This window comes from Nematolebias whitei, chromosome 1, assembly GCF_014905685.2.
Source record: "Nematolebias whitei isolate Nwh7 chromosome 1, NemWhi1, whole genome shotgun sequence".
Lineage (NCBI taxonomy): Eukaryota > Metazoa > Chordata > Actinopteri > Cyprinodontiformes > Rivulidae > Nematolebias > Nematolebias whitei.
The window spans coordinates 21637295-21648239 of NC_056498.1; the positions used below are offsets into that span (position 1 = coordinate 21637295).

At 38.2% G+C, this 10945-nt stretch overlaps 1 protein-coding gene across 1 annotated transcript in view; it reads left to right on the forward strand.

Moving 5' to 3' along the window:
* LOC119415828 (ATP-sensitive inward rectifier potassium channel 10-like) overlaps nucleotides 1-7446 on the forward strand; it is a 12327-nt gene extending 4881 nt beyond the window's left edge. Inside the window, exons 4-5 of the mRNA XM_037683004.1 lie at nucleotides 923-1100; nucleotides 6853-7446. Of these exons, the coding sequence (XP_037538932.1) occupies nucleotides 923-1100; nucleotides 6853-7259 (585 nt within the window). The 3' untranslated portion in view covers nucleotides 7260-7446. The remainder of the gene's footprint in view (nucleotides 1-922; nucleotides 1101-6852) is intronic.
* The last annotated feature ends 3499 nt before the right edge of the window (nucleotides 7447-10945 follow it).

Consider the following 10945-nt stretch of genomic DNA (forward strand, 5'->3'; position numbering starts at 1 on the left):
CATACCATACCATACCATACCATACCATACCATACCATACCATACCACTTTATTTATAAAGCATTTAAAACAGCTACAAGGCCAACCAAAGTGCAAAGTACTCTCACCCTGAAGAGGTCCAACTTACTGCATGAAACCAAACTCTCACACCGCTTGAATAGGGACTGAATTGCCCATAGCAATGGACCCCCAATCTTATACTCGCAGAAAACACACCACAGTGTTCCTCGAGGAACAAGGTTGAATGCCTTTTCCAAGTCCACAAAACACATGTAGACTGGATTGGCATATTCCCATGACCCCTCGAGGATCCACAGTTTGAGAACAACTGGACTAAAGTGTGAATGAGTGACAGGGATGTTCCATCACAGTGGTAAAGAAGATCTTACTGGTTTGAAGCACACACACACTGAATAATGACTAACGCACTGTATATTTTGCTTGTGTGTGTATCAACATTCAATTAGTTGTTTGCCAGTTATTAAACCTGGGGTCCTTTAGTAACAGGATGCCTTCTACAAGAATCCTTGTACTTCAGACAGGTGCAGAAATTTTCCACATCCATCTTAAGAGATGTGTCTCATCCTTTGCGCTATGAGTTCAGGCTCCTCCCATCATGATGTAAATATTTGATTCCCAGATGTAAAACTAAGCGGTATAAAGACAGTTTTGTTCCTGTTGCCATAAGCTTCCAAACTTCGACTTTGCATAGCATAGCACCGAGCCATTTTAAAAATAATTTTTGAATCATGTTATATATATATTTTATACTTATTGTGTGTCTATGTCAAGTTTCCTGTCTGGTAAGAAAGCTGACTCACCTCACTGTAACCAAATCTAACTAAGGGTATAAATAAAGTTGATTGATTGATTGATTCTCACCCCTCTTGATTACATTTACTGACTACATCTTGGCTTCTAGGTGACGGGGAAGCTGCTTCAGACATCCCTGACAAAAGAGGGTGAAACTGTGCGACTGGACCAACGTAACGTGCCTTTCCAAGTGGACACGTCCAGCGACAGTCCCTTCCTCATCATACCTTTGACCTTCTACCACATCATCGATGAAAACAGCCCCCTCAGAGCCTGGGCAGCAAAGGGTAGGTCACAGCTCTGATGATGTGTTTCAAACTGGAAAAATGAACCAACAAAGCAATAACTACTTAAAAAATTATAAAGTTGTCTTTTTACTTAGAGTTTTTAAAGTTTTTCTGGCTAACATACAAAGTGGTGTAGGTACTGTATGTTAATGTGTGTGTCTGTAGGTGTGTTGGTATTTACAGTCATGTGCTGCGTTCTTGGCCGTGTCTTGCGCTCCACAGTTGGGCCTGTTTGGCACTGGAGGAGAGGGTTTTTCTGGCTGGAATGTGTGTGAGAGAGATTGTTCGAGACACCCCTCATTAGAGGACAATACTGTACAGTCTGAGGTGCTGACACGAAGCCTGCGCAGATCCACTTACAGCAGCTCCCACCTCTCATCACTGAGGGCCACATGAGTACTGACCTGCTCATAAACAAAACACATTTACTGCTGGACAAATGTGTACTTTTAGGTTCTTGGCCACATATTTTCCCATTTTTACATATTTTCACATCATGCTAAAGCATTTTCTTTCCTTTTCAGAAATGTAATAAAAAAATAGCAGTTTTACCTTTATTTCCAGTTATACTTTAGCTATAAGATATTAATCTAATAATATATTTTTTTATACCTTTCTTCATGCACATTTCATTTGCAGTCATTTCATCTCAGTTTTAAAGAATCTTTTAAAGTGGTTTTGAATAATAGGTCCCTGGACTTTTTGAAGATCTTCCAACAATTTTTTATTTTTTTTTATCTTTGCCGTTGTTACGTTTTTAGACACGATACCTGAATGTTTAAAAATAAACAAATAATTTTTGTCTTTTTCCTTTGAAGCTATCTGGTTTTGACGTTTGAATCCTTCAGGAAAAAAACATGGCTAGATTTACCCAGCATTGTGTTCATGTATACAGTAAGAGACAGTTTAATAAAGAACCATTTTTTAAACTGCATCTTTATACACTACATTACCAGCGGCCTGCCACAAAGACAATTTGTTCCCAGTTTATTCAGTTCAATCTTTCACAAATACAAAAGATAATGTATTTTTCATCCACAAATTAATTCATTCCTTCAGAACTGTTTGCTAAAACGTTGTCAGTAGCTGAAGTATGATGCATCTTTCAGTTCTTGTCAGGTTTTGGCAGACTTTTTTTTTCCTGTTTCTTAAACACGTGCTTCCTGCTCATCTGCTGTGGATCGTTTTATAGGCCTGCAACTTTTTAACCTCCATATGCTCAAAATAATGCTTCTGCTCTGCAATCATGCATAAGATAAAACGACGATACGTGAACAAAGTACTTGAGTGTGAACCTGAATGACAACCTCAGCTGGAGCAACAACACCACCAGCCTGATCAAGAAAGCTCATCTCAGACGGCTGAGACGAGCTGGAAGCTCAGTCCTCACCTCCTTCTACAGGTGTGCAGTGGAGAGCATCCTGTGCTCGAGCATCAACGTGTGGCATGGAGGCTGCACATCTGCAGAAAGAAAAGCTTTGCAGAGAGTGGTGAAGGTTGCACAGAAGTATGTTTGAGTCAGTCTACCACCATCACAGACATTTACACCTCCAGATGCGTCATGAAGGACCCCACTCACCCAGCACACACACATTTTGCCCTGTTCCACTCAGGAAGGAGGTTGAGAAGCATTAAGTGTAGAACCATTAGACTGAGGAACAGCTTCTACCCTGAAGCTGTTAGACTCATGAATCTCTAACCAGAATAATCACTGTGGGAAAAAAATCACTGTAATGCCACTTTGATTGGTGATATGTGCTGCTGATTATTTCATGCTGCTGATTATTTCATGCTGCTGTATTCATTCATACTCATTTACTCACAGTCTCAAATTTGTGCTGCTGTTGTTCGGAGTAATGTTTTGCACTATTAGTGTTTAGCGTATTTCTTAGCTTATATCTTAGTTCTTTATTTATGTTTCTTTTTACAATTTATATTTTAGCTGTTGCTGGATGTAATTGGGATCCTGTGTACACAATTTTGTTCCACCTCATGTACCACATGCGATGTGAATGAAAATAAAACCTACTTGACTTGCCTTGAAATGCTTGTCAGTTACATGCTGCACATTTGAGACACACACCACAGCTTTTCCCCAAGTAACAAATAATTCTGACTGAACGTGATTCTAAAGTTTGGCGCATTGAAGTTCTCTGCAAATATTCTGCAAGCTGAGCTACAGCAGGGAACACCTGCTGAATGTTTTTGACTTGTGGTTTGTCTATGCGTCATGATGTCTTAAAGCCACAACACTGTAGAGATGGGTGTTAAAACCCACCAAATTACAATAAAAACAGCTTCTCAGTGAGTTTGTGCTGTGAATACATTTACCAAAGATTCATTCTGACAGTCTATTTCCAACGCAGCAATAATAAAACAACTATGATTGATGACAAAAGAGCTATTATAAAATAGTAGCTTGGCTTGCAAAGGTCTCTCTTGTAAATGAGTCCTTGAGGCTCAGTGAGAATAACCTGTATAAATAAAGGTTGAATAAATAAAATTAAAAAATCAGCTGGTTTTACGGTGGGCAGCACGGTGGTGCAGTTGGTAGGGCTGTTGCCTCTCAGCGAGCAGGTTGCCCCAATTCAAATCCCGCCCGTGGGCCTTTCTGGGTGGAGTTTGCATGTTCTCTCCATGCATGCGTGGGTTTTCTCCGGGTACTCCAGTTTCCTCCCACAGATTAAAACATGCATGCTAGTCTGTTTGGTAACTCTAAATTGTCCCTAGATGTGAGTGAGAGAGTGAATGGTTGTTTGTCTCGTTTGTCTCTATACGTCCCTGTGATGGACTGGAGATCTGTCCAGGATGTCCCCCGCCTCTCGCACAGTGACTGCTGGATATGGGCACCAGTGATCCCCACAACCCGAACAGGAAGAATCTGGTCAAGATAATGGATGTATGGACAATAGAGAATAAAGCTCGATACCCTGCCTTTTTTCTCCTTTAAAATATCTTCATGAATGTGACCAAATAAACTTTTGTGGGTGAGGTAGGCAAACAAAGAACCTAGTGGTGAGGGGAGTGAGCTTATGTTGCATGTGAATCCAGCTTGTACGAGTTTATTTTAATGCAGTTTAATGCTTGAAACTCTACACTATCCAGTTTCTTGAACTGAGAAAGCCCCCATGATGGGAAACAAAATGTCCAACTACATAATAGAAGTCCAGTCGTTTTGTTCTTTAAAAAAATGGGGAGGTGGGGGGCAGGAGTTCACATATTCTCCCCATTCATGCATGAGGTTTTTTTTTTTTCCACAATTGGCTATTCTGGTTCCATTCCACAACCAAAAACACGTCTGTCGATAATTCTAAGTTGTCACTAGGTGTGAGTGAAAGTGTGAACAGTTGGCTGTCTCTCTTGTATCCATGTTGAATGGCTTCTCATCCAATGACCTCTGGAGACAGACACAAGCTCCATCGTGACCCCATGTGGAAATGTGAGTAAAGAAAAAGAATGTTGATCTTATAGGATTCCCTATAAGCTCAGTTAACGTAGATGTGCCACCCACTACAAGCCAGAAAACAGAATCCCTAAACCATGTTTGTATCACAAAGTTTACAAATGGTTGTGAGAGCTGATGTTTTTGCCTTGGTGGGAGTGATATTTGGTCTGGGTGAGGGTAAGAGCTGTTTAGACAGATGACAGATTCTGCAGCGTGAGCGAGGCCTGTTGATGCAGGTGTCGGCTTGCTTCACTGCATTGTGTCTGCTGGTGTGTCCTCTGGGGATTGTGTGGGGAAATGGCAGGCAAATATATATTTTCCATTTTCAGTGTGCTGTAAAAATATATTCTGCACATATGTATGATGTGTGTGACATTTAGAAGTGTCTCCTACGTGATTATCATTCAGTCCAGTGTTTTGGGAGTCAGTATGTTAGAGGGGAGTTGTCGCATTTTGAAAAAAATCACAATGTATGTGGTGTAAATGTGGCTGCATGTGTGAGCCTTTCTTTATATGCATTGACAACTGTCTTAGTGAATTAATCTTTGTCTTTAGCTTAGACTTTTTTTTTTAATCAACTTGAAGCTGACTAGTTAATGAAGCAAGATGAATAATGATCTTTGTTTTTTACCAGAGAAGCTAACCCTTAGCAAAAAGTAGTTCATTTAAGTGTACTACAAATATACTTATTTTACACTAAAAATGATGAAGTGTATTTGAAGTTTACTTTTTATAAACTTTATTTGATATACTTAAAAATAGTATAAAAAAGTCCCAATTTAGTCCAAACAAGTATTAAATCAGTATACTTCTAGTACACTACAAGTATGGTGTGTAGTATACTTGATATACTTATACTTAACTTAAAGTATACTTGCAAAAATAAACTTCAAATGTACTAGTTTTTGTTAAGGAAGAGCTAGTCTAGCAAGACAAACGTGCACTGCTGCCATCTTAAAATAACACCAATCTCAAAATATTTTATAGAGTTTCATGCAAATGCTGTTTTAATAGCGTTTATAATATCACACGCAATTTTGCACTAAATGATTACCGTAATTATATAGAGTACTTTGGATATTATCAAAAGGTAGCGTTGGCTAGCTGTAGCTCTTTTGGAGCAGTCTGGGGCTTTCCTTGCTGGTACATCATGATATAATTGCCAGAGTAGCTATGTAATGTGACATTAGTGTTAAGGTTTATAAAACAACAGTTGCATGACATGCTTTGCAACGTCTGAGATTGGAGTTATTTTTAAACAGCAGCAATTCACTTTGGCCCTGGACCTGCTCGAGCTAGCTCTTAGCTTGTCAGTATGGTTAGAATTATATTTTATATTTCCAAACTGAAGCCGTCTGAAGAATTATCAACAAGATAAAATATTATGCCCTATCCACACAACTTTGGATATTTAGAAAAAAGTTTCTGCTGGGTTCACACGTCTTCTCCACACACAAAATGAGTTTTTGATTATATATTTTTTTTACAATGGATTCCAAAATGAGCATTTTTAAAAACTCAATATTTGGTTTGTCTGTATTGACTTGAAATATGGAGCTTTTTGAAAACAGTGACGTAGCAGCCTGTATTGTCCATGCCCATAATCATTTTTGTGTCCTAGAAACCACAACAACAATGAAGCCATTTTATAAAAAAATTTTTTAGTCTTTTTCTTGCTTCATTCTGAACTTTCGCTGTCAAACTTTGTGTGCTGAAATGCTTAATAACTGTGAGAAAATTAATAGTGTCAAAAGTTACTTTTGAGAGACTATTTAGTAAAATCTTTGTATTTTTTGTGTTTATGTTGTTTGTGTGGACATTCTTTCCACCCATTGGTGTATTTTCAGTATTGCAGCTATTGTTAGAAATAAATAATTTTTATAAATCAACAAAACAAAACACTGTTTAAAAGAATCTAGAGTAGTGGAGACAGAGCCATAATTGCATAACCTTTATAAAAGTGTTACTTTAAAAGATCTTTGCAAGGAAGCCTCCCTTGCAAAAAGAGATCTCTGATGTCAGTCAGATTTGCCTGGTTAGATAAATATTAATAAATTAATTATCTAATTGCTCAAATTACAGCTAAAATATTGTTTTTAGCAATGAATTTTAATGTTTGATATTTATCTTGATGGATTCTATATAGTTCATTGAAACTGATCTAAAAGAATTGATGTGAAATTTAATTTGTGCAAAAAGGCAGATATAAAATTGTGTCTTTCTTAAGAAAAAGTGTAAAAAAAAATTAATGGACATTAAAACACATTAGAAATCATGTTTTCATATATTTTTTTGTTCATCCTTCAGGTGGTGGCTGGACAGACCCTGAATTGGCGAACTTTGAGCTTCTGGTGATCATGAGTGCCACGGTTGAACCGACGTCAGCCACCTGCCAGGTTCGGACATCCTATCTTCCGGAGGAGATCCTCTGGGGATACGAGTTCCCCCCTGTTGTCTCCCTGTCCCCCTCAGGAAAATACGTGGCTGACTTTGCATTCTTTGACAAAGTGGCAAAAACCAAAACTCCACCCTTCTTAAAAGAGGACCTCTCCCCAAACGACAAACCACAGGTGCAATACCTCAAAGGCAAAGACGATGGAACGAACCAGGAGAAGTTACATCTGAAAGAGAACTGCAGGGGGGAGGGTAAAGGACGAGAAAGGGGCCGCAAAAGAGACAGCAGTCCCCTGAGTGTACGAATTAGTAATGTGTGAAATATGTTCCTAAGAGAGGATGAGGTTGTAGGAAGATAAAACAGGACGAAGATAAAAAAAATAAGCTGCTAAACATGAAACCACACTGACATTTGCCCCACACATCAACACAACTCTTCTGCCTACACACGAGTTAAATGTGGAGCAAAATCATCCAGAGGAAACCACAAGAAGTAAACACTGAGAACACCTAAGCAGAGCACGTTAGAAACTAGTACAAGCGTAGAGCAAGATTTCAATACACCTAAAGAAAAAAGTACATAAAATATAGAGTTGCTGAAATTGCCACTTTTTGTCACTAACACTAGAAAAAATTGTCTTTCTAGAAGAAACACTAAAAATTTCTAAAGGTTCAGCATGCAAACTACTGAGTCAGAGTGTTTAATCAATGCTCAATGTGTGAGCTTTAGAGACATCTTGTTGAAAAGATGCAGACACTCTCCCTTGCTTTCATCTCCACGGTGTAAAGATTATGGTACAAGCATCAACCGTATAAGAAGAAACTGGATCTTGTGTCTCTACTTCTTTTTTGTTGTTGAGAGCTGAAGCAATGAGAACCCATTTTATAAGTACTGCCATGTTGTATTTTTGGATTTAGTGTCTGTGAAAGTAATGTGGGGCTTTAAGTTCTGCCTAATTCTCCGCACACTATCATGATGTCACATGACCAGGGCTTAATTTGAGCCAGAAACTGCTGGAACAGGATCCGGGAACTCTCTTATTTTGACAGGGTGAGTTCCAGTAACTGTTTATTTTTTAATTTAGCCTTTATTTATCCAGGTAGTCTCATTGAGCCACGAGAACTCATTTTCAAGAGAGACCTTTTTAGGGAGCAGATGGTGGGGGGTAAGGGCCTTGCTCAGGGGACAGAGTGGGGCGACTGAGGGTGGAGGGAGGTGTGGGTGTTTCACCTTTTCCACCCACATTTTGATGTTGATGATACCGGGAGGTGAACCTGCAACTTTCTGATCACAAGCCCATATTCTAACCTCTGTGCCACCACTCCCCCCTGTTTGCTTGGATCTAGTAACTCTCAGGCTTACTAATAATAAAGTTCTGAACAAATATGACTGCCTTGAATTAATAAACTTATTGGATATGTAAACCGAAAATAATTACATATAAACACTCATTTTAAACACAGCCACCTACGAGCTTCTTAATATCACATACTGCCTCTTCAAGTAAGCATTTCTGCTTCTACCCGTAAAAGAAATCTCCGTCCATGAAAGAGTGGTGGGGGTGAGTGCTGAGCTAACCAGGCAGTCGTAAGCGGGCAGGAGCCCAGACAGAGGAGGCGCCTGGAGGTTTCACATGTGGAGTTGGACAACAACAAGCAGGGACAGTGAATTCAGCGGAGAAGAGTCGGGCTCGGAACCGTCAAGTAAGGGGGGGGGGGGGGTAGGATGCTTGACAGAAGCAGTTTACAATCGTAGGTAAACGTAGATGTTTAACAACTCATTCAATTACACCAAAATGCAGGAAATCGCATCTACTTTATTCAAAATCTTCTGGGGGATGACCCACAGACCCCTCCGCCCCATCCTCCCTGCCAGCCCGCACACCATTTACGTTCCAGCATTGATCAGTTTACAAATTAAGCCCTGCACATGAACTTTCCTTTAATCATAAAATAACTCAGAACTAAATGTATGAAACAATGAATATCTGCACGTACAGCACCAGCATAAGAACTCAACCAAAGCAAGCACATGTATTTAAACAATGCATTGTATATGCATTTATTTATTTTTATTTTACTAGCAGCAATATTCTGTTTGTCACACGGCTTGACTAGGATGGAAGTCTACTGGGAAAAGTGGTTCCATTATGGCTTCAACTTCTGGGATTTTCAGAAGTCTATCAATATGTTCAGTTTTCATACAACAGCAGTTGATTTTTTTTTATTTATTTTTTTTACCAAGAACATTGTTTTGTTTGTTTATATGGAGAGGTGAGACTTACTACAAGAACCAGTCATCAGAGAAGCTTGGGCCCATTCTGGCTTCAACTTCTGGATTCCTGCTGGATGTCTAGAGTTTTCTTATACGGTTGATGGGTACAACAAAAGTGCTTGCTCTACTGCCATTTTTAAAATAGTCTCCTTTAGGCTACTTTATGTTGCATTGTGATGCAGTTTTGTACTGGAAAAGAACACAACCATCCACATGCACACACACACACCAGTGAACTTAACATGCATGTTTTTGGACTGTTGGAAGAAACCAGAGTGCCTTCACATGCATGAGGAGAACATACAGACTCCATGAAGAAAAGCAGAGTTTTGAACTGAGGATCTCCTTTCTGTGAGGCAACAGCCTTAACCACTGCTCCACCATGCTGCCTATAGTATTTTTAACAAAGCTCCCTATACACTGGAACTTTAATTAATACCTGTAAGGGGTGGTGGGAGAACTGGAACATGATATTTTTGATGTAAAAGTTCAAAGGAATATATTATATTTTAGTAATTTCTAATAAAATTAACAAGAAAAAGATACAGTTTGATGTATACGTCTCGTTTGTTGGACTAGACAGGGTCAATACTTTTATAAAAACACTAACGTCAGTCAAAGTGGCATTTCATTAAGAGGAAACACCTGAACTAACCTTGATGCTCAGTGAGGATTAGCAAGATTTGTTGACGTCTTTGGGAACTATTTTACAGTTTATGTACATTTTGCTTTCATGTACAGTGTATGTAAATATATTTTATTTTATTCTGTGATTTTTTATGCATTCCTAAGAAATTAATTTGAAGACAACCAGACATTTTTGACTATTGGAGACTTTTGTGGAAACTCTGCACTTTGTGGTTTTGAATTAAAATAACACTCCATGGATGAGAAGCAAAATGTCTTGAAAAATAAAGTCTGGTTGATTTTGATTTAAATTTTTGGGATCACCATGTCTGGGATGGCTAAAAATCTAAAACAGCATTTTGTGCTCTTTTGTCCAGATCTCTGTGTTAAAGATGTGTTGTTTTAACTGCTGTCAGTACACAAAGGTACGTCTGTAACGAATAGCTGTCTTTTAACTTCTGTCATTTTGTCATAAAGTGCAGTTTGTGTCAAAATTAAATTATTTTAACTGAACATAGCCACATAAAACAGCATAAATTAAGTATATCAGACATACACAAATATGGAACTTGTTTATCACATGATTGCAAAATTTAGTTGAAAAATGCAGAAGGTGATTTTATTTATTTATTTCAATGCACTTTTTAGAAAATATTACATTTTATATGAATATAGGCAAATTGTTTTTGTCATTGAAGTTTTTGACTCTAGAAAAACATCAGTAGGGTTTTGGATCCACTGCCTTAAAAACATCCTAAAGTTGAAAGTTTTGTTTCACAATTCAAAGTATGTTCTCCTCATAATGTTATGAAATAAAGTGTCTTAAATCAGCTTAATAATCTTTAACTTAAAGTCAGGTTTTGTTTGTTTATATGATACAGTATATGACTCGGTCTAAACACTGGAAACTCACCACTTGAACTGCTAATGTAACATTTAAGTGCCTATTTTAATAAATGTCTTATTTGCAAAATCAGGTCTCCGTTCTTTATCTATGACATCAAGTATAGTGGATTATTATAAGTGATTTGTCTGAGGCGTTTCTCATAAAATCTTAAGCTAGGTGTGTGGATTTTCAAGCTTCCTGTACTGCAGTCGTTAGAT